At 43.4% G+C, this 24,292-nt stretch overlaps 9 protein-coding genes across 9 annotated transcripts; 6 read left to right on the forward strand and 3 right to left on the reverse strand.

The window, feature by feature from the left end:
- Positions 1–555: 555 nt before the first annotated feature.
- On the reverse strand, positions 556–1,874 carry VTP01DRAFT_6047 (uncharacterized protein; the record flags this gene model as incomplete). The annotated part of the gene is made up of 5 exons (XM_069384905.1): positions 556–789; positions 865–1,181; positions 1,258–1,481; positions 1,543–1,618; positions 1,682–1,874. The coding sequence occupies 5 exons, from the start codon at positions 1,872–1,874 to the stop codon at positions 556–558; spliced, it is 1,044 nt and encodes a 347-aa protein (XP_069234747.1).
- Positions 1,875–2,350: 476 nt separating this feature from the next.
- Positions 2,351–4,420, forward strand: VTP01DRAFT_6048 (uncharacterized protein; the record flags this gene model as incomplete). The annotated part of the gene is made up of 13 exons (XM_069384906.1): positions 2,351–2,420; positions 2,492–2,515; positions 2,598–2,705; positions 2,771–3,067; positions 3,137–3,175; positions 3,236–3,372; positions 3,436–3,504; positions 3,570–3,683; positions 3,752–3,792; positions 3,858–3,877; positions 3,939–4,059; positions 4,111–4,243; positions 4,298–4,420. The coding sequence occupies 13 exons, from the start codon at positions 2,351–2,353 to the stop codon at positions 4,418–4,420; spliced, it is 1,296 nt and encodes a 431-aa protein (XP_069234748.1).
- Positions 4,421–4,471: 51 nt separating this feature from the next.
- On the reverse strand, positions 4,472–6,113 carry VTP01DRAFT_6049 (uncharacterized protein; the record flags this gene model as incomplete). The annotated part of the gene is made up of 9 exons (XM_069384907.1): positions 4,472–4,595; positions 4,656–4,780; positions 4,839–4,968; positions 5,028–5,141; positions 5,197–5,306; positions 5,353–5,444; positions 5,509–5,619; positions 5,685–5,829; positions 5,904–6,113. 9 exons carry the CDS (start codon positions 6,111–6,113, stop codon positions 4,472–4,474), a joined length of 1,161 nt encoding a protein of 386 aa, XP_069234749.1.
- Positions 6,114–6,345: 232 nt separating this feature from the next.
- VTP01DRAFT_6050 (uncharacterized protein) lies at positions 6,346–7,759 on the forward strand (the record flags this gene model as incomplete). The annotated part of the gene is made up of 6 exons (XM_069384909.1): positions 6,346–6,397; positions 6,452–6,582; positions 6,643–6,727; positions 6,792–7,333; positions 7,392–7,589; positions 7,646–7,759. 6 exons carry the CDS (start codon positions 6,346–6,348, stop codon positions 7,757–7,759), a joined length of 1,122 nt encoding a protein of 373 aa, XP_069234750.1.
- A 1,979-nt stretch (positions 7,760–9,738) lies between these two features.
- Positions 9,739–13,778, forward strand: VTP01DRAFT_6051 (uncharacterized protein; the record flags this gene model as incomplete). The annotated part of the gene is made up of 12 exons (XM_069384910.1): positions 9,739–10,134; positions 10,198–10,356; positions 10,411–10,590; positions 10,649–10,994; positions 11,057–11,100; positions 11,161–11,311; positions 11,380–11,511; positions 11,577–11,730; positions 11,793–12,033; positions 12,090–12,899; positions 12,956–13,241; positions 13,297–13,778. The coding sequence occupies 12 exons, from the start codon at positions 9,739–9,741 to the stop codon at positions 13,776–13,778; spliced, it is 3,381 nt and encodes a 1,126-aa protein (XP_069234751.1).
- Positions 13,779–14,141: 363 nt separating this feature from the next.
- VTP01DRAFT_6052 (40S ribosomal protein eS26) lies at positions 14,142–14,806 on the forward strand (the record flags this gene model as incomplete). Its single annotated transcript, XM_069384911.1, has 5 exons — positions 14,142–14,144; positions 14,308–14,400; positions 14,460–14,544; positions 14,607–14,740; positions 14,801–14,806. The coding sequence occupies 5 exons, from the start codon at positions 14,142–14,144 to the stop codon at positions 14,804–14,806; spliced, it is 321 nt and encodes a 106-aa protein (XP_069234752.1).
- A 2,584-nt stretch (positions 14,807–17,390) lies between these two features.
- On the forward strand, positions 17,391–18,913 carry VTP01DRAFT_6053 (uncharacterized protein; the record flags this gene model as incomplete). The annotated part of the gene is made up of 7 exons (XM_069384912.1): positions 17,391–17,459; positions 17,533–17,774; positions 17,833–18,039; positions 18,097–18,235; positions 18,308–18,456; positions 18,525–18,768; positions 18,821–18,913. 7 exons carry the CDS (start codon positions 17,391–17,393, stop codon positions 18,911–18,913), a joined length of 1,143 nt encoding a protein of 380 aa, XP_069234753.1.
- A 204-nt stretch (positions 18,914–19,117) lies between these two features.
- VTP01DRAFT_6054 (uncharacterized protein) lies at positions 19,118–22,246 on the forward strand (the record flags this gene model as incomplete). Its single annotated transcript, XM_069384913.1, has 11 exons — positions 19,118–19,137; positions 19,200–19,450; positions 19,514–19,612; positions 19,672–19,793; positions 19,857–19,923; positions 19,985–20,550; positions 20,618–20,900; positions 20,970–21,103; positions 21,170–21,396; positions 21,459–21,807; positions 21,890–22,246. The coding sequence occupies 11 exons, from the start codon at positions 19,118–19,120 to the stop codon at positions 22,244–22,246; spliced, it is 2,475 nt and encodes an 824-aa protein (XP_069234754.1).
- A 384-nt stretch (positions 22,247–22,630) lies between these two features.
- VTP01DRAFT_6055 (uncharacterized protein) lies at positions 22,631–23,721 on the reverse strand (the record flags this gene model as incomplete). The annotated part of the gene is made up of 7 exons (XM_069384914.1): positions 22,631–22,714; positions 22,777–22,855; positions 22,925–23,235; positions 23,310–23,376; positions 23,437–23,502; positions 23,562–23,604; positions 23,667–23,721. 7 exons carry the CDS (start codon positions 23,719–23,721, stop codon positions 22,631–22,633), a joined length of 705 nt encoding a protein of 234 aa, XP_069234755.1.
- Between the last annotated feature and the right edge of the window lie 571 nt (positions 23,722–24,292).

Raw genomic sequence — 24,292 nt, forward strand, 5'->3', positions numbered from 1 at the left:
CTCTTTACCTGGTTTCACCGCACGGCGTGCCTGTACTCTTTGGGGACTCGCTTGTGTGCCCATTTTACTCCATTTAGCTCTCATTTTCTTCCTACTCCCAACTCTTCTGGCGACTGTGATGTAAGCATTGAACCATGAATGAAGGAATTGTTGCTCAGATAATAAATGATCAAGTCGAGTCATACTTTCGGCTTCACTTGTGTGCCATCGTCAATTCACCTAAAATAGTCTGCACATCAGCTGCTGCTACAAATTACATACATGTTTACATACCTGCATATCCATGTTCGCGCTAATTGACAGAATTATGCACTTGATGACCACTGCTGAGAACTACTTATTCTGAGTATTATATTGCTGAGCAGTAAACTACGTATGCTTATTACTTACCGCCGCATATCACAAACGTAGCACGAAGTACGCTGCAGTCCACTTGAGCATACAGCTCGAGTTTGTCACTGTTGACCGACAATACCTGCAATTGGACTCCCGCTCACATTTTCTACTATGATGATGTCAAAGACAATTATACAAACAGCTGTTTATTTCTCTTTTTCAAGGCTTAATGAGCAGCTTGCCAGTAGTCTTTCTGCTCTCGATATCAATGTGTGCTTGCTGGGCATCCTTCAAGTTATAGACCTTGTAGATATGCGGCTTGATCACTCCCTGGCTCAGGAGATCGAATAGTTCGCCCCACCATTTTTCCCGTTCTTCTTTTGTCACGAGATAGTTGAATAAGGTAGGACGCATCACTTTAAGGTTCTTTGCCGACAAGGACAAAAGAGAAATCTATATATTATATTTTTATACCAAATTCAGTCTTTTTTTTTGTTATCTTTCCTCGTCGATATTATTAAATCTTACCGGAGGCACTGCACCGGAAGCATTGCCGAACGAAATCACTGTACCCAGTCGCCGAGCACATGCAAGCGAAGTCTCGAAGGTGGACTTGCCAACACCATCCAGAACTGCGTGGCATCCGAGATTGTTGGTGATCTCATTGACTCGTGCAACAACATCTTCCTTTGTATAATCGATGATATAGTCTGCACCGTTGGCCTTGGCCAGTTCGGCCTTTTCTGCATTGCTTACGGTGCCAATGACAGTTGCACCGAGATAGTGGCATAGCTGGCAAAGTATCAAGCCGACGCCACCAGCTGCGGCGTGCACGAGAATGTAATCTAAACGTCATTTCACACACAAAGTGCAGGCGTGGTGAATAGTGTATTGTAACATACATCGGAATCTTGTCATTACCTCCTTTTTTGACTGGGTATCCATCACGAACCATAGTCCAAGCAGTCAAGCCTTGGAGACCCACGGCGGCGATGGTCTCATAATCGACATTGTTCTTGATCTTTTCGAGGTTATCTGTCTTTGCGACCGAGTACTCGGCATACGTGTCTCCACCAATATACACTACTCGGTCGCCCACTTTAAAGTCGCTCACACCGTCGCCTACTTGCACGACTTCACCTGCGCTGTAAACGTTACCGAGTTTTAGTTCTGCTGCTTCTCTATGCATATGCAGTCTGTGCGCACCTTTCGCGTCCAACGACAAATGGCAGGGGAAGCTTGTAAAGACCAGAGCGATGGTACGTGTCAATGTAGTTTACACCTATTCCGAACGTTGTATACATTGTTTAGGAGCATGTTTGCATACAAATGGCCTAGGCGTTACCGATAACGTGGTTTTTTATGAGGACACTGTTTGCTTGAGCAGAGGGACGCGGTATGTCCTTGTAAAGTAGCTTATCCACACCGCCGGTTTCTTCTACGACTACTGCTTTCATGGTCGACATGGCTCGTCTTAGGTATGCAGTGGAAAGGATACGCGTTGAAGCAGCGAAGGAAGAGGTGCGGAACAAAAGCATGGCGGCGGGAGAAAGCTGACAAATACCCGTCCAAAGTTTATGCTTCACCAGATCGGGTTAATGTTTTTCCGCTTCGAGAGAGTTCACGTCTTCCGTACACGAATTTGCATCTACGAAATTTGGATATATTAAACACATGCCCTTCTTTCTGACTTGACACGTTTCTATTTCGCAAGCTCTACAATTACTGCTAATGCGATGCAAAACTGATACATCTTGTTTGAAGAAGGAGCAAGCCTCCGCTAACCATCACATATACAAATCACAACAAGATATATACAATCGTATTTGTGTTTGATGCCATAGCTTCAAATACGCTTATCCTAGTCTATAATCATCTTGACTGCTCATGACACTGTTGTCGTCCTGGCAACATTGCTGCGTTAGTCCAATTCGAGCTCAGTTTCCAAATTTGAAAAGGTGTAATAGACCGTTTCGAAACCACCTTCCGTGGCTTTATATCGAAAGAATTTGACATGGTCAAAGAAGTGCTGCTGGCATGTGTTGGCAAACCTTCAGCCGGCAAATCGTCCTTTTTGAATGCTGGTAATTACGAAATTTCTGTGGACCATTACCCTCTGCTATTTGCCTAATCAAAAACTTGGCAACGTATACAGTTTCGGACGCTTCCGCCAAAGTTGGCAAGTTTTTGTTCCAATATGACTGATAAACATAGGCCGAAAAAAAAAATCAAAAATCAAAAGCTAAATCGGCTGTAACCAGGCAATTATCCATTCACGACAATTAAGCCAAACCATGGTGTGAGTTACGTACCTGTCGAGTGTCCGTGCAAAAAGCACAACAAACAAGATCAATGCAGACCACGATATGGTACGGTGCAAGATGATCACTTTACACAGCTATATATTGCGATATTTACACACTATCTAATCAAGGACGATGTGTGGATGGAACGAGATATGTGCCGATACAGATCATGGACGTTGCCGGGCTGGTTCCTGGCGCGTCAGAAGGTCAAGGCCTCGGCAACCAGTTCCTGGACGATTTGCGACACGCACATGCTTTGATTCACGTTGTTGATGTGAGCGGCACCACGGATCAGAATGGAAAGGAAACTCAGGGCTATGATCCGATCAACGACATCAACTGGTTGCGAGGTGAAATACATTCTTGGATCACAAACAACTTGATGAAACGATGGGGAAGCATTGTACGACGACACGTAGCATTGAGTAAATACTTTGAGGAGGAGATCAATCATGATAGAATCATGATTCTAATACATGTCTTACCTACTATAGAGGCGAACCCGGTGGATACTTTGCAGACGCAGTTTTCCGGTATGTTCGCTGAGGGGAACATTGTCTGATAACTGGGATGCAAAACTAAATATTTGATAGGCTACGGATCAAACTCCTCGATAGTCGCCAAAGCGCTGGATAAAAGTGGAATCAAAGAACCATTGGAGTCGTGGGACGAAGCAACTGTCAAAAAGCTGGTCGATTTTTTTATGGATGAGCGATTTCCCACCATCGTGGTAAGTATATAAAATACCCGGTTTATTTTCCAAAGTTATCAACACTTTGTCATGTTTCAACAGGCAATGAATAAAATCGACATGCCGGACTCGGACAAGAACATCACTCGTATCATGCGAAAATATGATCCTGTAAGAGCAATCCACAGCTAATCATCAACATTATATGATTCCTAACAGCTTGATCCATTTTTTAGAACAAACTCGTATTGACCAGCGCACTTGCAGAAAACTTTTTGAGAAAGATACAAAAGCAGGGCTTCATCAACTACGTCGAAGGAACAGATATTGTGGAGACTAAAGACGACTTGGTAAGCGTTCGTCAGAGAATGACCTGCCAAGCAATAATTATTCTAACATGTTCAAATGTATCGTATAGCCTGATTCTAATTTAAAGGAAATGGATGAAAAGCTAAAAGGGTATGTATAAGGATGCTTTGTTTATCCCATGTAATAGTCACTTATGTAATTTTGCACGTCCATAGACGGGTGGAAAAAGTACAAGGTATTAAACGCAGACAGTGGATAAAAACATGTTCTGGAGAAACTAAGAATGCGGGATGCAGACCTGGTTCTGTATAGATATGGGTCGACGGGTGTCCAGGATGTCCTTGTTAGAGCTATCGAAATGCTGGGAGTTATTCCTGTATATCCCGTCAAGAACTTGTCATCCTTCAGTTCTTCAAAGTAGGAATCGCTCATATTCTGGTAACACTCTGTCTCACGATACTTTTCTAGCTCTCATAGAGATAGAGCTTTCCAGGATTGCATTCTGGTATGGCCTGGCACTACAGTCAGAGACTTTGCCAAGATTTTGCACCCAGAGATCGACAAATATTACCTATATGCTGAAACCGCAGGAAACATCAGAGTAAGTAGTGATATCTAAAGCATCTCTTTATAGGTCCTAACATAAATGATCTAGCTCGCGGAAGATGCTGTTATAACCAAGAACAATAACATCATATCCTTCAAGACTTCTCAAGCTGTCAGCTCCAAGAACACTATCAACGACTCAACTTCCAACGCTCCCTCTAGCAAAAAATAAAGTAGGCCGTTCTAGTTTATAGAACTCATAGAACTCATAGATTGTATTGCATTACTCCGTAGCGTCACCGATGCCATCTTCCATTATAGCAAATATAGCTTCATTCTCAGGTAGAGACGGAGAGTCATAGACTTTGCATATACGGCTCTCTCCTCGGCCTTTGCGCAAGTACAATCTGGATATAGTCCATGTTAAAAATATGTATTCGTTTTGCGATCTGATGTTGTAGCTTTACCGAGTGCACGAGGCGTGAGCAACAATGTGTCCGCCTGTGGGCCTTTTTGGATCTGCATTGAACATGCTAGCCGCGCCGTCTGCTTGCGCGACCACATGATTTGTGATGACAACAGCGACGCCAAACTTGACAGACGAAGTTAAACATTGAGATTAAATGATATTGAAAAACCAATAATCATACCTCATCTGCCAATCGCTGCAAATGTCTGAGAAAACGGGCTAGATGCATTTGACGAGCAGATAGTTCGCCACGACCTGAATAGTCTGTGCGATAGAGAGAAATGGCACTGTCCACAATCAGCAGGGCAAATCTATAAAATTCTTTAATGCCAGTTCAGGACTAGTTTATGCAAAAGATATAGAAACATACCTGGTTTCTGCCATCAACGCTGATGCTTGGACTAAAAGCGCTGTCTGGTGATCCGCGTTGTAAGCCCGAGCATACGCAATGTTATCCAGTGTCTCTTCGCCTGCCATATTAAATCTTAGGAGTGAAAACAAGTTATTAGTTGTACTACAATCCTGCTCAACTTACGTACCTTTGCGCTGCAGCCAGGATGCGGTTTGGACGGAAAGTGCCTTCGGTGTCGATATATAAACATCTGCCCTCGGCCCCTCCCATGGATAAAGAGAGCTGGAAACCGGATACCTGTATAAACTGGTGCTTGGCTTATTATTTGATTATTTATTAATACCTGACATGTTACGGCAAGTGTATGACATAGTTGCGTCTTGCCAGTACGGAATTCGCCAAATAGCTCTGTAATGGAGCCAGTTTCTATGCCACCTAATCCATCGACAACATATTACACGCGTCGTTGACGACAATTGTTGCTATGAACCCTACGTACCTCCTAAAACTTTATCTAGCTCTTTAGATCCGGTAGTGATATGGATAAGTTCAGATCTTCGCTGATGGACATCCAACGCCGTTGTAAATCCCAAGTTGACCATGCTTGAAGCTTTTAAAATTGTCCGGATTCAATCTTGCCGCTGGCGTTTATTAAATCGATTATTGTTTTCATACCTTCTTTGAGTATCTTGTCCGCTTTTGCTTCTGAGAGACCCTTAATTGCAAGCAACGCCTTTCGAGGAGTATACGCCACAGCTTCTACAGTGTGATAACCAGCATCTTTAAGTTTCTTGATGTCCGAAATGGCGATACCGTATTGCTTAAGGGATATATAATACGTTGATCAGGCAAGAGCAGCTATCGTTATATCATCCGAGACATCATCGTCTTTACCTCTAGTTTAGTTAATTGTATTACTGGCGACTCGTCCTCTTGTTCTTCCTCCTCTTCTACCATTCTTTCAGTGGACATCGTTTTGGTCGAACGAGAGTGAGACTTCATGGTCTGGTTTTCAGAGCTAGACGATCGCTGCGTGGCTACTACACACTCCTTGGATTCAGTGGAAGACTCCTGAGTCGACGACGTTTGAGATATTCTAGGCATTTCTTTATTGATATTTGTGTCAGTCCTCGTTGATGGTAAACAAGGAAGAAAAAGGAAGACGTCAATAGTTACTCTTCTGTCTATCTATATGTGTATTGCGAGGTCCTGTATTTCGTGTATACGTGCTGACGTACAAGCAAAATGGACGTCAGTTTTCACGTGGACAGTCAAAATTGACTTTTGGTTCTTTGTGGGGCGTCCCTTTCCATTTTGCTGCACACAAAAATAAAAAATGATTAAATCGTGGATGCAACGGCCAGAGACCAAGAAGTATGCGGCCGATGGTATGCGCTTGTGGTTTTGCAATGAAGCCTTGGAAACTCATTATTGGCCATTAGTGGCCGTTTTTGCATTGTCGCAAGTAGCGTTTTACTTTGCGTTCAAATGGATAATCGGCTCGCTTGATCCCAGCAAGGCGAAACGTCAAGAAGCCAAGAACAAAAGCTCACGAGTGCTTGGCAAGCTTGGTGTAAGTTTGTCGCCTTTGTTTCATGGTCCTTCATATATTTATCGCATCTTATCTACAAAGGTCAAAGACTTGAAGCTCACGGAATACGAGCAAATCATTGCGGCCGAAGTCGTGCATGCAGATGAGATAAACGTTACTTTCAAACGTACGTAGATGGAACAATGCAACATATGGCGCTGGGACCCTTACTCACAGCGTACCGTTTCCAGAGATTGGAGGTTTAGACCACATTGTTCAAGATTTAAGGGAAAGTGTAATCTACCCTTTATGCTATCCTGAACTGTTCACATCCGCTTCTGGACTTTTGGGCGCTCCTAGGGGTGTCTTACTCTATGGCCCTCCTGGATGTGGCAAAACAATGCTTGCAAAGGCTTTGGCAAAGGAAAGCAATGCGACGTTTATCAACTTGCACGTATCAACTTTGACCGACAAATACTATGGTGAATCGAATAAGCTCGTGGCAGCCCTGTTCTCGCTCGCTCGCAAATTACAGCCATCGATCGTCTTTATTGATGAAATAGACTCCTTTTTGCGCGAACGTCGCAGCACCGACCACGAAACAACGGGCATGATGAAAGCGGAATTCATGAGTCTTTGGGACGGGCTGACAACAGGAGAGGATGTACGAATTGTCGTACTAGGAGCGACAAATCGACCAAATGACATTGATTCTGCTATCTTACGGAGAATGCCAAAACGTTTTGCTGTCAGACTGCCAACTGATGCACAGCGAAGAAGCATTTTGGAATTGGTGAGAACCGAAATTTAAAAGCTTTGGATATTCCGATACTAACATCGATGATCTACAGCTTTTGAAGGATATCAAACTGGCCCCTGATTTTGACATGAATGAATTGGTGCAGAGAACAGCGGGTTGCTCTGGTAGTGACTTGAAAGAATTATGCCGAAATGCAGCCATGATACCTATCCGAGAATATGTCAGAAGTGTACAGAAAGATGTCTCTTCTGTAGAGGCAAGCAGTGAATTACTAGATATAGACACGCAGGTACGATATGAGCATGACAATATGTTTACATGGAATATCACTAAAGTTACATCTAGAATATCAATACGAGACCGCTAACTGTAGCCGACTTTTATGCCTACGACGACACCAATGCCAAAACGTACGCTTATTCGCAGACTGACGGTATTGTTCCAGAAAACCTGGACTAAGGCCTGCAAAAAAGTGAATGATACAAATAAAGCTCTACACACATACATACACACACACACACAGACACACACACGCACGCACGCACGCACCCCTACGCACCAAGATTGAGGATTCTGGGGTAATCCGCATTCTTGCTTGACACTGCATGAAAAAATTTTGAGTGCAAGCGAACTTGCAAATAAAGCAGAATGGCGATAACCATTAAGGAAAGATGTCTAATTTAATTTGCTTCTTTTCTGCTAAAGCGTTTATTTGATCAGTATTACTAAGGTAATCCATTATGTACCGAAAGTTCAGTACTGCCACCTGATCCTGCGCCATCGAATGGAGGTTTATGAGGGCCAAGCGAGTAGCACAACGCCTCGAATTCACTGAAAATATTCTCCAAACGTCGAATTCATCCTGAAATTTATTGAACCTAGCACGCAAAAAGATACAACGCTTTGTGCAACTTCCTTCTTTGTTGCTCGATTTCCTTTTGGATCGCTAAAATCCAGAAATGTCAAGCTTTCCCATCGGTTTCCATGATATTTTTTTCTCGGCATGCATATAAAAGCTTCGAAAGACGAATCAACGGAAGTTTCTCCTTTTGATATTTCGCTTCAGCATTTCGTCTCCAACTTAATGTTATACTTCCAAAATACTGCGCCAACGACGTCACAGCCATTGTGGTGAAACCGATCCTGTTCGACGTTCCAGCAGACTATGCATCTACAACAGTGACAATGCGTACGTATTGCAAGTCATACTGCGGTATATTATCATCGAGTGCTGTCAGTTGATATATAGATTACAAAGTAGATTGCGTTCTCGATAACAGTGGGTAGTTATCGAAATCATATTTTCATTTCATTACTGTTATAACCTTGAGCAGAAGCTCATTTTGACACATCCGGATCGTTCTCGCCTACAATGCCCAATCTTAAGACTACGGCTCTGGAACCCAGACGAAGATGGCGAAAGCTGCATGATAAAGCGACAATTCAGACACCACAGACCCGGTTGCATGTATGCTTCCTTATCCCTAGTATCGACGAACCTTCAAAACCGCAAGTAATCAGTAAGGTATATCCAATGGCCTAGAGATGTTATTCCCTGCTGTTGTTAACGATGGAACCTGGAACCTCGATGGCGGATGCATAGCCAGACTTTGCATAATTCGGAGTCTCGATGGCGGATATAAATCCAGCGTTGGGGAGGCTGTTTCGGCACGATGCACTATCCAAAGTATACTTTTGAACACCTACAAAATTGGCTTAGAGGTAAGCACGTTCTGTGGAAGCTCCTGGAGGAAGATCGAAAGCTCCAAATAGTGTTATACTGTAAGTACAACACAGAAAGATTCGTAGGCCTTACATGTCACTGGGCCGGTTCATAGAAGATATTGTACTGCGAAGCAGCATTCGATATTCCGGATGTAAAGCACTGTCTCTGATAACAGAAAAGTTTTTGTTGAGATACCTATAAAATGAGCAATACCCCCTACATCTCTTTTTCTTCATCTTTTACAGAAATAATGAAGAGAAATGATATGGTAAGCTAGAACATCAAATCTTCTAAGATTGCAAACGATTGACCACCGTTGATGCAGATTGAAGTATGTTTATATATACCTCTTGACCGAATTATGCATGCAGCTTCTCTGCTCTATGGCGTCTTCCCCTGTGCTCTGTGATCTCTTGCATGCTCTATACAAAATCTTACTCATATTCTATGGCGTGCGTGCGGCGTGACAGGTATTTTTGCTTGCAAGTGCATATCATTCTATCCAAGCAATTCTCCTCTCTGTACGTAGAAGCATCCCTCCGTCCCGGGCATGACGTTAAACTGCCCATGGTACCTGCTGGTGCCCCCCTTTCAAAAATGTATTTTTCATACATTGTCTTTCCGCTTAAAGCGGGATAACAATAAACTTGTTTTGAGTACTTTTAGACACGAAGACAGGTGATGTTTCAGATAGTCCTCTTCCTGCTTTCAAATGGTCCTTACAGACAATGAGTTTGCGCTGGGAACTATCGACATAGAGCTTGCTTATCCTGCTGCTGCTCAGCAAGATACAGAGGATTGGGTGCCTTTTAATATATCGGAGTGGCAAGTAAGCTCTGCATACGACCGCTTAGCCAAGATTGTCAGCAAGCAATGTTCCTCAAGGCGGATCAGGGCAACATGCCGCTACTACGCAAATGACAAGTACTGGTTAAGGTTACGACTCTATGTAAACGACGGTGCTGTTGCCAGGGCAACATTTTCGAACGCCACCCAGAGTTTGCAATTCCTCGAGCTTTTGACAGTGACTGATCAACGGCAAGAGCTCTTTGACAATGTGTCCGTTGCCCGAGACTCTCAAACAGTGACCCCGTTTGGGACTCGAAAGGTAACAACTGATACTACTACGTCGTCATATAGAGAATCACTTTGCTGACAAATTGCATGATAGGAACCTCGATCGTTGTTGGATATCTTTGTTCATATGCCGTCGCCGACTCGTACTCAGATCGATGGCATGTGCGACGCAGAAATATTAAAGTTTATCGACCAGTTTCTTGAACGATCAAGTCCTGCTGGTATGAAGACGGATCTGTACAGATATCAAAAGGTTAGTGATAGGAAAAGCGAGTGTACGATGACAATACTCATTGAGTTACTTTAGCGATCATTGTGGAAGATTTTGCAGCGAGAACTTGCTCCACAGAAAGTTTTGCAACCGCATATCATCGAGTTTACAGCGATGGATGGCACAAGCTTGTATCTTAATTCAGTTACCAATGTTGTAACAACCGAGCCACCTTTGCAAGATGACATTGCTGGTGGCATCATATGCGAAGATATGGCAAGTCATGAAATTGTTCATTAAATTATTTGGATGGTTTTTGACTTTCGGCTTCCAGGGTACAGGAAAAACTTGTTTATGCCTGGCAGTGATAATGGCTACCAAAGGCCTGCACGCTTCTGTCGGCAACGGCAACATATTGCGAACGGACTTGTTGAAAGCGCAAGAGACGAACGGACCACACAGTCTTCGAGATATCGCCGCAGCTGGTGTTTTGGAAGCTGGAATCGATTGGAAGCAATGGGAACATGACCTCCCAAAGGATATAGTGGAAAAAATGCTTAAGCATCCTGCATGCTACGAATGGTGCGATATCTCTCCTCTAATGCTGGAAAGAGAACGAAGAAAAGATGTCGTCTTTCCTACATTCGACATATACACTTCTTGCGCGACTTTGGTAATCGGTAAGTCGTTGCTATCTCAAAAGTCTATCACGAAAGAATGTCTCAACTGATTTCTTTTACAGTTCCAAACAACCTTGTTGCGCAGTGGACGGGAGAAATATACAAGGTATATCTTGCTACAATTACGTGATTGTAAGCAAAACATTAACCTCGCTTTGATTTCTAGCACGTCTCTGATGGACAATTACGGTTTTTGCTTTTGGACAGTATAAAGAAGCCTGTGCCATCTGCAAAGGAATTGGTCAGCTATGATCTGGTATTGATGACGGAAAGTCGGTTTGCCTCTGAGTACTCTGCAGGTGGATTTGATTTCCAAGGTATGGAAAAAAAGGTTTGGAACACTCGGTGGATGATCATATTGCTAAGAGACTTTATTTGACTATAGGTATTTCACGGTTATGTCAATGCCCTTACATCAGAAATACGCGGATACGAGACTGCAAATGTGATCAGAAGACAGAAAAGTCGAATTATGTTTCTCCATTGATCCAAGTACATTGGAAACGAATTATTACAGGTATGGTAACCAGTTTACCATGTTTGAAAGAAACTATTTTATTGATGATTCAAACCTGTGAACAGATGAAGGGCATCGGCTTGCCAGTCATTGTCGGCAATCAGAACTCGCTACCAAATTATTCAGTAACTGGACCTGGATATGCACTGGTACACCGACACCGAATTTGACGGAATCAGCGAATGCAGGAAGATCTGCGCAAATTGAAGACTTTAAAAGGTACGCATTTTAGTCATTTAATTACTTGATACGAACGAGATTTACGAATGCTGTTTTCTTAGATTGGGCACTCTGCTTGGAAATGCACTGAGATTACAGCCTTTCAAGGATGATAAGAAGCTATGGAATAAGCTTATCACTGCTCCCTTCATTGAAGGTCAACTCTGGGCTGTCTCTCATCTGGAAAACTTGCTGGGTCGGATCATGATCAGGAATCGAAAAGCTGATATTGAGCGGGACGTTGTATTGCCACCATTATATCAAAAGCAAGTTGACTTGGATTTCGACTACTATCAGTGGGTGGTAAGTATATAATAGAATGTCAAAAATACTTGATTACTTACATATGGGTTACAAAGGCACATAATTGCCAGATTGCAATGATAGGCTTGAATGCCATACTGTCAAAACGAGAAGGCCCTGATTATTTATTTTCCAAGAACAATGTCAAGCCTCTAAGAGAAACAGTTCACAACTTGTGGCAGAGCTGCTTGTGGCATTCTATTGACTTGAAGTGGTTACAGACATCTTATGAAAACTGCTTTGAGGCGATTGAAAAGGTCAAGAATGGATCTGATGACTATGGAGAAGATAACCCGGTTCTCTACAAGATATTGGAAACGTTCCGAATAGCCTTGAACGACCCAGTGTTTATGCAAATGATGACGAAGCATTCGCCTCCATTCTTGATATCTGGCTTACCGCCACTGATGAAAGAAAAGTGGGGATGGGCCAAGGGCGACAAGGGCGTGTATGAACCTATGCATGGCAACCAAATGCTAAATGATCACTGCATTGTTGACGGTGACTTGGTTGTTGACCTTATGACCGATGTGCGCAATGCTCTAAAGCAGAATGATACAAAAGATCTATTTGTGTATAATCCTGTTAAGGATACGCTACGGAGCATTGATCAAGCAAAACGGGAGGATACAGGCCACGAAGACGAAGAAATCCAAAAAACATTTTACAACAAGAACGTTTTCTCGGACGTGAAGATCATTAGTAGCCTGAGCAGCAAGATCAACTACCTCGTGGATGAAATTAGCAAATATCACAAGACGGAAAAATGCATAATATTCTCGCAGCACTACAACGAGATGCAAGAAATTTACTTGGCCTTGCAGCTCGCCAAACTGAACCCATTAATGTACCTTGGAAGAGGAGAGGTAATTTCTTTTGTAAACTTGAATGAGTCCTTGAAAGTACCTAACGTTAAATATAGAATGCAGTTAAAAGCTCGCATACATTCACTACTTTTAACACCGCAGAAGGTTTTAACGTCATTATCATGTCTGTACAGAAAGCGGCTTACGGTATCAACTTATCTGCAGCCAGCCGCGTTTACTTTGTCAGTCCAGTTTGGCAGACGGCCATGGAGCAGCAAGCCACCAAACGAGCCCATCGATTAGGGCAGACTCGACCGGTGTATGTCGAGACGCTGGTTATTCGTAATACGATTGAGTATGAATTATTGAAACGAAGAAAAGCTCTGGGAGATCGACAACAAGGTAAATGTTGTAAAGGAAACCCTTCCTTATTTGCTTTTGTTTATGTGTTTTATAGGTTCGAAAGAATTCTATGCCGATCGAAAGCTGCAGAATATCTTGAACCATGCTACGTTCGTTCCGTTACCCTCGCATATCAGACAAACTCCTGAAGGATCTTTCCATCAAGCCATCAAACCTCTTGAAACCGAAATTTGGTTTATACCCCCAGAGAAGCCTGCTAGAGTCTCACCTCCGGTCTCTCCAGCGCCTGGTAATCTTCCTACTCCACCACTTGGCGACGATATACTAGACGTGGAAGAAATGGACATTGAAGACAATGAGTCCTTGAAGCCTACTGGCAAAAAACGAAAAGTGGTCAGTTTTGACATAGACAACGATAACGACGACGCATCGTTAGTCGAAGCAGTTGTCAAGGATTCGACTATGGAGCTTGACATCACAGTATCAGCACAAGATACTCTTCACTCAAAGCAAGTCACGGAGAAGCCAAGGAAAAAAGCCAAAGCTAAAAAGAGAGTAACATTCGCCTTTGAATAACCATTCTGTTATATATAACATTATTGTAAACAAGTGTTTGCACAGTTCTTGCTTCCGCTAACTGCATTTGTCCCTTTAATCTATTACAAACTTTGATCACTAAAGTCCTCACTGTATATAAATAAATTCATTCATATTTATAAACACTGATTATCCGTTGCGTTTCATAAGACGATAGACGTAGAATTAACGCATAATCAATCCTCGAGAATTTCCAACGTTTGCAGTTTCAGCCTTAAGTTTTGAAAGGGAACAAAGTGCTGCTGACCTTATACCATTTGTAACTCAGATGGACCTGCCTGGTTATCAAAGGTTGCCATGCCAATTCTTGAACGGCCTCCGTCTCCATAGCACCCATCCATCATGGTACGATCAACATATCCAGCCATCTGCATCCGTCACAACGACTTGACATTTGAGAAGAGATGAATCAAATAAAAAGTTTGATTTTGAGATGAATTGCGGTCGCGTGACGAAAGACGGATGGCAACGTGTCAATTCTCAGTAATGCTCACCTTTGCGACGATAGACGTGCAAGAGAAGAAACAATGGACGCAACAAGAACGGCCGTGGCCACACCAAGTCTGTTCGCTGCATTAACTGCTCCCGTTGCGTTCCCAAGGTACGACTGGAAATTGAGTCGAATTTCATACATGACTGCTGACCTTCATATGTGTTCAGGATAAGGCCATCAAGCGCTTCAACATCCGTAACATGGTAGAGGCTGCTGCTGTCCGTGACTTGCAGGAAGCTTCCGTCTACGAAGGTAACAGAGCATCGCACTTTGTGTCCAAGTATATACAGGTCTGACAGTCTGTTACTTTGTAGAATACGCCATTCCCAAGTTGTACGTCAAGCTTCACTACTGTGTTTCTTGCGCTATCCACGCTCGCGTTGTCCGCGTCCGTTCCGTCAGCGACCGTCGCATCCGCACCCCTCCTCCGCGATTCCGCTTCGCCCGTGTAAGTATCAGATCGATTGCTAAGCTAGGTAATCGCTATTCACCCTCATCTTTTCAATAGAAGTAAGGATGCTTGCTATACGAAAATAAAGGTCACTGTAAACGGGATTACACATATATGCATTTGCGCTATTGCTGGTTGTTATTGGATCCTGTGTCAGTAGGGAATAAAAATGTGATGGTTTCCAACCTAAGGGTTAATTTTTTTGTATGAGTACTGTGGTTGCACCAATGTTTGGACTTTACAGTATATGGAAATGCAATGATACTTAGATATGCAGTGTCTGCTACAGACGTCATGTGCTGTAGCAGTGATCGTTTCTGTTCAATGCTGCGGAACTACTCCGTAGCTTACATCATATTGGGGACCTTTTGAAAACAAGAGAAGCAATCCGGCTGGGTTAGCACAGGGTTAGGGTTGAGGTCTCCCTTTTAGCGTCTGGCTGCCGTGGTCGAGTCTTCCCAAGGTTCTGCATTAAATAACATCGTTTCATGAGCCAGAATACCACAACAGCTGCTGTAATACACGAAAAGATCCAGGATGCTTAGGACAAATAGGATAAGATATGAATAAGAAATCGCGGTTTGAAGGATTACAACCACACCTTCTGTCTCAGTTTCGTCAATCTGTCTATTGGTGGGGTTGATGATAGAAGGAAACGATCAATCGGACCAAGAAGAAATCTCTACTCCTGCTTCACTGCTTAACCTGCTTCAAGAAAGTCGATGAAATTGATGAGAAAGGCACTGCTGCTGTTGGTAAAAAGGTGAATCAGATAATGGCATAAAAAGTGGAATGCACGAGAATCGAAGCTATTATATGAACACATCCCCAACTTCGAGAATTCCCTGTTCTTCGACAGAATAAGCCCTACAACCGAGTCTTACGTTCTCCTACCGCTTCCCTTCAATACATGAATCTCTCACATCAATATAGCCTCAGAAAGGATAGTTTACGTAGCTTGACGAATGTTCCATCAATCGTTAGATGGATTGAACCATTGAATAATACGCACAGTAGGCCGGAAGCACGTAGCATTATATGAGCAATCGAGTATGACATGGTCACACCCATGTTGCTGAAAGCGCCGTTACCATGGTCTGCACACAATGGGATGTTGCGAGGTAACCCATCCACTTGGGATAGAGATCGGTAACATTGATACAATTGTATATGATATGCCAGGATAGCCATTTACACGAATCATTTCAACTTTTTCAAAGTCGAAATATGCGTATCCGTGAGCAGAGCTAAAAAATGGGAATAATAAGGTTCAGTTATGTTGGTAGGTTCGTCTGCATCGCTTGGGGTCTTAAACCAAGCTTGGAAACACGGACCAATTTGGTTATTCATCACCACCTCTTCCCATTGCACGTTTACCCCGCGTGATTGGAGAATTGAACGAGTAATAACTTTTATAGTAACCTTCCGGTCTGCCTTCCGAGTAGCAAAAACCGGCTGGTTTTTCAGGAAAAATTTGAATCTACATCTTGATGCGGCGACGAAAATTTTCGCCGCCGCCGCCGCTAGCCATGTTAATACAGCCTCTTCTTCGCATAACACATTTCCAATTACCACAGGAGATAACAATTGCTAACGAAATATGTAGCTTGTTCTCAAGTTATTTCATTGATTGTTGCTAAAAAATTATGGAAGCACCAAACCACTAAACCCCGCGGTGAAATTATTCGTCTCCGATGTCAGAACCGCATTCACATCGACTAGATGATGACAGTGCTGCTAAGCAATATACAGTACATCGAATTTATCGGATTTCCATGCACCTATAAATAACAAGCATATTTCAAGCTTGATTGCTATCTTACCATGAAGAACGCTACAGTTCTGAAGTGGAAGTGTGATATATGGATAGAGATCAAACAATAGAAAACGGACAAGAGGTCGTCGAGACCCGGTTATATTGGAATTTAGGATATGAGTTAGATGGAGATTGGCTATTAAGAATACACTATGCCTTATATATTGTCTTTGACGCTATTCTCTATTGCATGCAGAAGTGACCCTTTTGTTGTCTATTCCTTTAATCTCACTGTTCCTGCCCGACACGAGAGGAAGTATTGAGCATCATTCAAGGCCAGATTTAAACTACTATTTTTTCGAAAGACAGGCTAATCAACATCTCAATACTTTCATTCAGAATATTCTCTAAATAGTAGCTACTACATGAGATACGTCAGATTTGCAACTACTATGTTCAAACATTACTTGACCGGATATCATACTGCATGTACGACTTTTGGACTCTTAAGTCTTAATAGGTACCGCGTACGTCTTCAATGTGCACGTTCACAAAACCGCAATATTTGATACTTTGCTGGAGATTCAATGGGAGGATTGGAGGCAATATTAGCTTCTACAGCACATGCAGCCGTATTAGCAAGATAGCAGCAAAGAGACACAATTAGGTACTCTGCAGGTCACAGTAAACATCACAGTACACTTATTTGCAGGTCTAGCTCAGGAATAATAGGAAGCCTCTTCAGACACATAGGTGCTTTGGGCGTGCTTGGACTGACCGTTCATATTGCTATGCGATGCACGATAGTCGATTGACTCCACGCATTTTAGCACTCAGCCTGTCTTCATTGTGGAACAATTGATTCCTACACTGTTCCTTTTATTCATACTAATGTTAAAGCAGCGTAGCAAATTGTTTCAAAAACCAACGGGTGCTGAATCTAGCACTTCTCACACTAAGGTATCGTGTCTACAAACGTCCCTCTAAACTTTCAAATCGTTCAGGTACCTGACGGTAGACTCAATGGACGTAGTTGTCAAATGCCAGCAATCGATCCATACGATCCGCCAAAAGTTCACAGCAATCACAGGATCCGCTTCGATCTCAGGACAACACTGAAACCTTCCAAAGCAACATATTTTCACAGAAAACAAAGAGCAGCTCGCTGGCGAGCAAACGATCCACAAACGAATCCATGCAGCTTGACAGGACTGCGGCGCAACATAGCGGCAGACCACGTCGACGACTGCTATCAAGTCTTGCGCGTACTGGAAGGTAGATTTTGACGCGTTATTGTATGTTATAAATTCAAAGTTTCGAACGACAGGTTTAGTCTTGTTCAAGAACACAAGCAATGGTCGCTGGACGACTTTGAAATTGGCAGAGCACTCGGCAAAGGAAAGTTCGGGCACGTTTATCTGGCACGCGAAAAACGGAGTGGCTACATTGTTGCGCTCAAGGTCTTGTACAAACGAGAGCTCGCAATACACGGTGTAGAACGTCAGCTACGGCGGGAAGTGGAGATTCAAGGCAGCTTAAAGTATGCATGAAGTTCTGGTATTAGATGGGAATGCTGTTGTAACAATATGTTCCCTAGGCATCCAAACATTCTACGGCTCTACGGTTATTTCCATGACGAAACACGAGTATTTCTGATTTTGGAATTAGCAGCAAAAGGGGAGTTATATAAGGAATTGCAGAAACAAGAACGATTCCCAGAGGATGTCGCTGCACGGGTAGGAAATTAGATAACAATGATAATAATAAGCTCTTTCTTTGTCAGAACTTTTGACTTATCCTTTCTCTAGTATATCTCACAGATGTCAAATGCTCTCATGTACCTTCACAGCCATCGCATTATCCATCGAGATATCAAGCCAGAGAACTTACTGCTAGGGATAAATGGAGAGCTTAAGATTGGTGACTTTGGGTGGTCGGTAAAGACGGGATATGCAGAGTAAGGGGCAAGCAAGCTTGATTCGGGGCGTATGCATGGTGTTGAAAGTGTTGAAACCTTTTGCACAGGAGCAGTCGAAGAAGCACGTTATGCGGCACTTTAGATTATCTACCGCCAGAAATGGTGGAAGGGCGAGCACATACCGAGAAAGTCGACTTATGGTCCTTAGGCGTTTTATTGTACGAAATGATATGTGGTAAACCGCCATTTGAAGAAGGTGACAGCTATGAAGCGACATATGACCGAATTGTCAATGTGGATCTGCATATACCCAGCTATGTCAGCAAAGAAGCTGCTGACTTGATCAAACAAGTGAGTTGCCATATCAAGGATGTTCACAGCTAGTATTTAAACCATCTTCTAGCTTCTAGTTTACAGGTCTACGGACAGGTTACCGCTGAGAAGTGTTATACATCATCCTTTCATTACCAAGCATGTTCCACGAAGAAGTTCATAATCGTATCTGATGATTTTAGTAAAACAGTTATTTGGAGAGAATCACCACATCATCTCTGCAGTTCGCTGAGTATGAAAATGAGGAAGAGTTGGATTTGATGTGCTGGCAGCTGCGCTCGCTTTAGTGTTCTCGCGAAGTTTTGCACGCCTTGACAGCACTAAAGCCTTAATCACCCCTGATCTTTGAATAATTTCAAAAGGATCAATGGGTGACTCGTTCTTTGGGTAAAGCGACTGTTATTGTGGAGTGTACAAAGACTTTGAAAACTCAACGTAAATGTAAATAGTTTCAACGCCAGCATGCCGCCGTTGAGCGATGCTGAACTCAAAGAGCTAGAACAAGACGAGAAGAAGAAAGGAGGGATTCAGTCTAAAGATCTAGATTCTGATCGCGATCCAGAAGTATATGACTTTGAGGCTTTGAGAAATGAACTTGACGACGAAGACGAAGAGAATGATGACCTTGCCAAAAAGTACGAAGAGCTTGAGGGCGACGACGACGAGCTTAACGATGTAACGTTTGGCGACGAAGCTATCGGTAAATTATACTATATAAAAACGATGTGTCCCGGCATCTAATATACACATATCTTGCTTGCAGACCAAGACTTTGATTTCTTTGGCAGCACCGAGCGCTTTACTGCAAACATATCTGAGGAAGAGGCATTCCGTGTGAAACGTCCTGCAAAAGAGGAGCATGGTATTTATTATCTCTAGAACATGACCAAGGTCCTTTGGATTGAACAAAATATCGTTTAGGAAAAAATTCAGTTACCCGGGAGAGCTTGTGGGGAACTGCCGACCGCAGTTCGTCTGCTGGAAACGTTCGTCCAGTATCTGCTGACTTTCGTCAATTTGGTTTGGGCTCAAAGTTTGGAGAGGTAAGATTGATAGATAAATAGCAGCACACTGTCGTCTGTGCTGATATGAACATGGACTACTAGGCTTCGCCCGTCGCAAACACTGCGTCTATCTGGGGAGGATTTGGTGGAAATCTATCGACGGCGACGGGTGAGTATTTAGGAAAGGAAATGGTTGCTAAGGAAACTATGTATAACTTTGGATATCTTAGATCGTGCTTACAGCCCCTTTGGCAGCAGTGCTGGCAATATTTCGCCGTTCAATAAGCGACAAAGCCGGCCTCCTCATCAAACGTCGTATACGCCCTCGCCTCCACCCGGCTTATCGCCATCATCATCCTTCGGCCATCAGCAACGACGTGGTCAACCTGTGCGTCTTGAGGATATTGAAGCAGAGCTGCAAAGACAGGCTTTGGCCAGCACTGCCTCCGCGGCAGCTAGACCTGAGCCCGCTCGTTTCCACGGGGATGAAGTTGATCCTCGTAAAGTGATGAGCTTATCAGAGGTCGAATCTGCTATCCGAGCCAGTGGAGGTCGTGTACCAGGAGCTCCAGAGCCTTTTGGTCTTGCAGGCCAAATGGCAGCCATCACCCAAATGCAGCAAGTCCATCACCAGCAGGCCCAGCAGCAGCTCCTCCAAGAGCAAGCTTTGCGTGGATTGAGTATGATGGAGACAGAGCGTTTGCAGATGATGGCCTTGAGGCAGCAAGAAATTGCAGAGCAGCTGGCTGCAGAGCAAGCTGCCAAGCAGCAACGTCGTCAGCAAGATCAACGCAAGGTAACGTATAGAGTATGATCCGGCAGTGGATGAAATTAAGGAATTAATGAATGTGTTGAATTTCTAGTCCCAGTACAATGGCCTCATGACTCAACAGGATAAGGATTTCATCAACCGCATCCAATTATCCCAGCTAGCATCGAGCGACCCATACTCGGATGACTTTTACTATCAAGTCTACTCATCCATCCGCCAGCGTGCAGGTTTGCCTACCTGGTCGGCCTCGGGCAACACATCGGAGAACACTGGTCGCGGTGGTCGTAACCGCAAAGAAGATGGTATGCAGCGTTTGCACCAGCAGCTGCAACGAGTATTGAATAATGCAAAGAAGCATCCACGCCAGACCCAAGGTATATATGCTTGATATTGGATTATACTCGAGGAAAGTGAAAATTGATACGCTCCCGATTCCTTTGTAGTCTCGTTGGAAGGCGCACTGGGCAAGATCACGTCGTTGACAGTACGCAACCCACGCCAGGTTTTACAGGTATCTGAAAAGAGACCCAGCACGGCAGCTTCTGGACAGGAGAGTGATCAAAAAGCTGCTTCTGGCGTAAGTACAATTTCTTGATGAACGATGTATCAGGAAGATGAAACTGATAGAGATGGTTGTTGCTAGACCGGCAAATCCTCGGTGTATGATAGAAGACGTGTTCTCAAGATCATTGAGAATATTTACTTGATCGTCCTGGACTTGGAGCAGATGCGTCGACAGGGACCACCGAGGGCAAAACCCAATCAGGAAGAGGAGCACGAAGATGAACTTGCAAAGTGGAATGAAACATATGCCGAAAAGGTGAAGAAGTTGTGGGAATCCTTGAGATTGGATGACCACGCTGAAGGAAGGTACGATATCGATAAACGTGAGGATGGATCCCTGCACAAATCTAATCTTTGGTTCTTTCTAGTGCATCTTTGATCATTTCCATCTTGTCTGTAGCCAAAGGCAAGAAATTGATACCACGTATCTTACGCCACCTCAGCAGCGATCAGAGTTTGACATTGGTGACGCTGATCATTTCCAACTTCTCTCAGCTGCAAGTTTGCCATAATGTCATTTATCCTGGTACAATGGTAGCAAACGTTGAAGAAGCTGCTCCACAGAAATTTGTCACTTTTGATGATGTCGAGCTTTTCATCAACACTGCTGCACCTGCTCTCCTTGCCGTTATCTCCGAAGCACCTTTGCGAGTTGTCAATGGTTTGACCAAACTATTCATGGAGAAGAATAACATTGTCTACATTGCAAGAACAAAGGTAAACGAGCACATTTCCGCCATCACCGGATTTTCTTTTATGTACTGTGACAATGATGCTAACATCGTGCTATCATTTTTAGCCGGGACTTGCATTTTTGACCATGTTACTGTCGCGTGCCGAAAGTCTAAAGCAAGGTGGAGGAGCTTTGAGTGGTCTTCCTGCTCCGTCTGCCGAGGATCTGGCAGCGTGGCAGCAGGAATACACAGCATTGTTCAATTCTTTGCAAGGAAACTACGCATCCATATTCCCATCCTTGTATTATCTTGTTCCTATTCAGCCGACAATCGCCATGGCGCAAATAGCATTGACGATCGACGATATGTATGTTTGGCAATTTTTGGCTGCATTGGCCATCGGTGCATCCATGGACCAACAGCAAATCTTGGTGACAGAAGTGAGGCAAGTTTACCATTTGTTAATAGAGAATGTTTTGTAATCATGTATGCTTACACAAAGTTAAATGTTTGCAGGGATCGCGTCATGGAAAATATTGTGCTGGCACACAGCAATCGACTCCCAACCGCTCAAGTCACTCATAAAATCTCCAACGTCAACTTATTCTTACACGCACTCGGACTTGACTCCTCACAAGTTGCTATCCCACGGTGAAATGGACTGACTCCTTGTCTATCCCGTTATTCTATTTCTTCCTCATTCTTTGCTCTAGCCCCGCTCACGTAATCAGCCTTTTTTCTTTAATCAGACTCTTTTTCCATTGTAACTGAGTATGAGTCTAAACAAACAATATAACCAGAATGCTAGAAATTGTGTGTAAATTGTAGATGGAGGATGTGGTATCATATATATGTGGATGTAAGTTCTAAGAAACTATGCAATTCTTGTCTTTTTTATCTTCAAGTGACAACAAAGTTGCAAGCCGTACTTGCTCGTCTTCAGTGAGGGCCTGTTTCCAGCTTTTGAATTAGATACTTATCTCCAGATACAGGATACTTATCAAAAGCTTACCATCCGCTGGGCCTTTTGCTGCAGCAATGTTAATTCTTGTCTACGCTGATTTGCAGCCTGCACTCGACTTAGACGTTGCCTGTAAAGTACGTATAGGTAAGCTCTCCTTCCAAAAATGTATATCAAAAATCTGAGTTCGTCTCCATACCGCTCCATTTCAGCTCGTGAAATATCTTGTTGCTGTCGGTTGTTACGACCTCCCTTGAATCCATTCTTGACTGACTGCGCAAATCCAGTAGTTTTCGAAGAAGATTGTTGCGGTCGTGCGTTGCTACTTGAGGTTGCAGCAGACTTTTTCGTACACTGGTGATCGACTGGTAGCCTGTGCTTTATACAGAATGACTGACGGCAATCCTGGCATTGCATAGGTACTAGCAGTTTGGCTTTGCATCCTCGTTGATCGCAAATGTTAGAAGGTTTCTTGGCATCGACGCAGTTATTTTGTATATGGCGGTTAACCTGACAAACACAGCACAATGCTTAAATTAGCGATGCCGGGTTACCATTCTCGTTCTTTCAGAAACGATAATTACCCGTATATTTGGATCTTCGTTTCTAGGGCCCGGTACAGGCTTTTCGCAAATAGGGCATGTAGGTATTCTGCACAGCAACACATCATTGATCTCCTTTGTACCTCTTTTACTGTTTGCAGGAACTTACCGTACATCGAGGTTCGGATCGTTCAAACTTGGGCATTTATGATCTTCAAGCTTGAAATGCTCTTGACTATCCAGTTGGGTGTTAGATCCATAGCCGATCGACGTTCAAGTAGGCAATGACCATACCAGAATATCTTTTTGCAGTGGTAGCAAGTGTAAGGCAAAAAGTCTATATGTTAACAATGCCGAGTCAGACAGTTTACAAGATCGTGTTAGAGTATCAGAGTTTACCAAGCTGTTTGCAGCCGTCAAAGGTACAATGTTTGCCAAGGTCAGGAAATTCCATAGAGCGAGAATACGTAATTAAGGAAAAACGGGTGTCGCAAAGGGAACAATAGAAACTGGAATAACCAATTCAGGCACAAACTCCGCATGCTGTTAAATATTGTATCCAATGAGAGGGATCAATTCCTACATTGTCTTCGTTGGAGTAAACTACTCTAAAGGCATATTAAATGTCTTTGTCACAGGCGAGGCGCGTGATTGTTATTTTATGTGCATAATGTATGGATGCAGACTAATTTGAATCTCTTCCCGATTTTAGATTGTTGCTTTGTTTTCCTGGAATACATCATTATAACATGCGATCTGGCCAAAAGGTGACTCCTGGTTTAGCATATCGAAGGACTTTGGAAGGCCTAGTATTTACCTGTCGCGAGCAGTTCTGTGAGCTTTCGGGTCTATACTTGCCTTGACAGACGCCTACACTTGCGTGGTGGTGGAACTTTTCTTTCTGCTGTTGCCTTGTGAACTGGCCGCGATCAAGCCGCGTCTGCGTTTGTCTGCCATCATCTTGTTGCAATTACCACCACATGCGAAGAAGTTAAGTGGGTCACCGTTACTCAATCAGGGCTATT

The sequence above is a fragment of the Rhizomucor pusillus genome, assembly GCF_041956525.1.
Source record: "Rhizomucor pusillus strain CBS 183.67 unplaced genomic scaffold VTP01scaffold_28, whole genome shotgun sequence".
Lineage (NCBI taxonomy): Eukaryota > Fungi > Mucoromycota > Mucoromycetes > Mucorales > Lichtheimiaceae > Rhizomucor > Rhizomucor pusillus.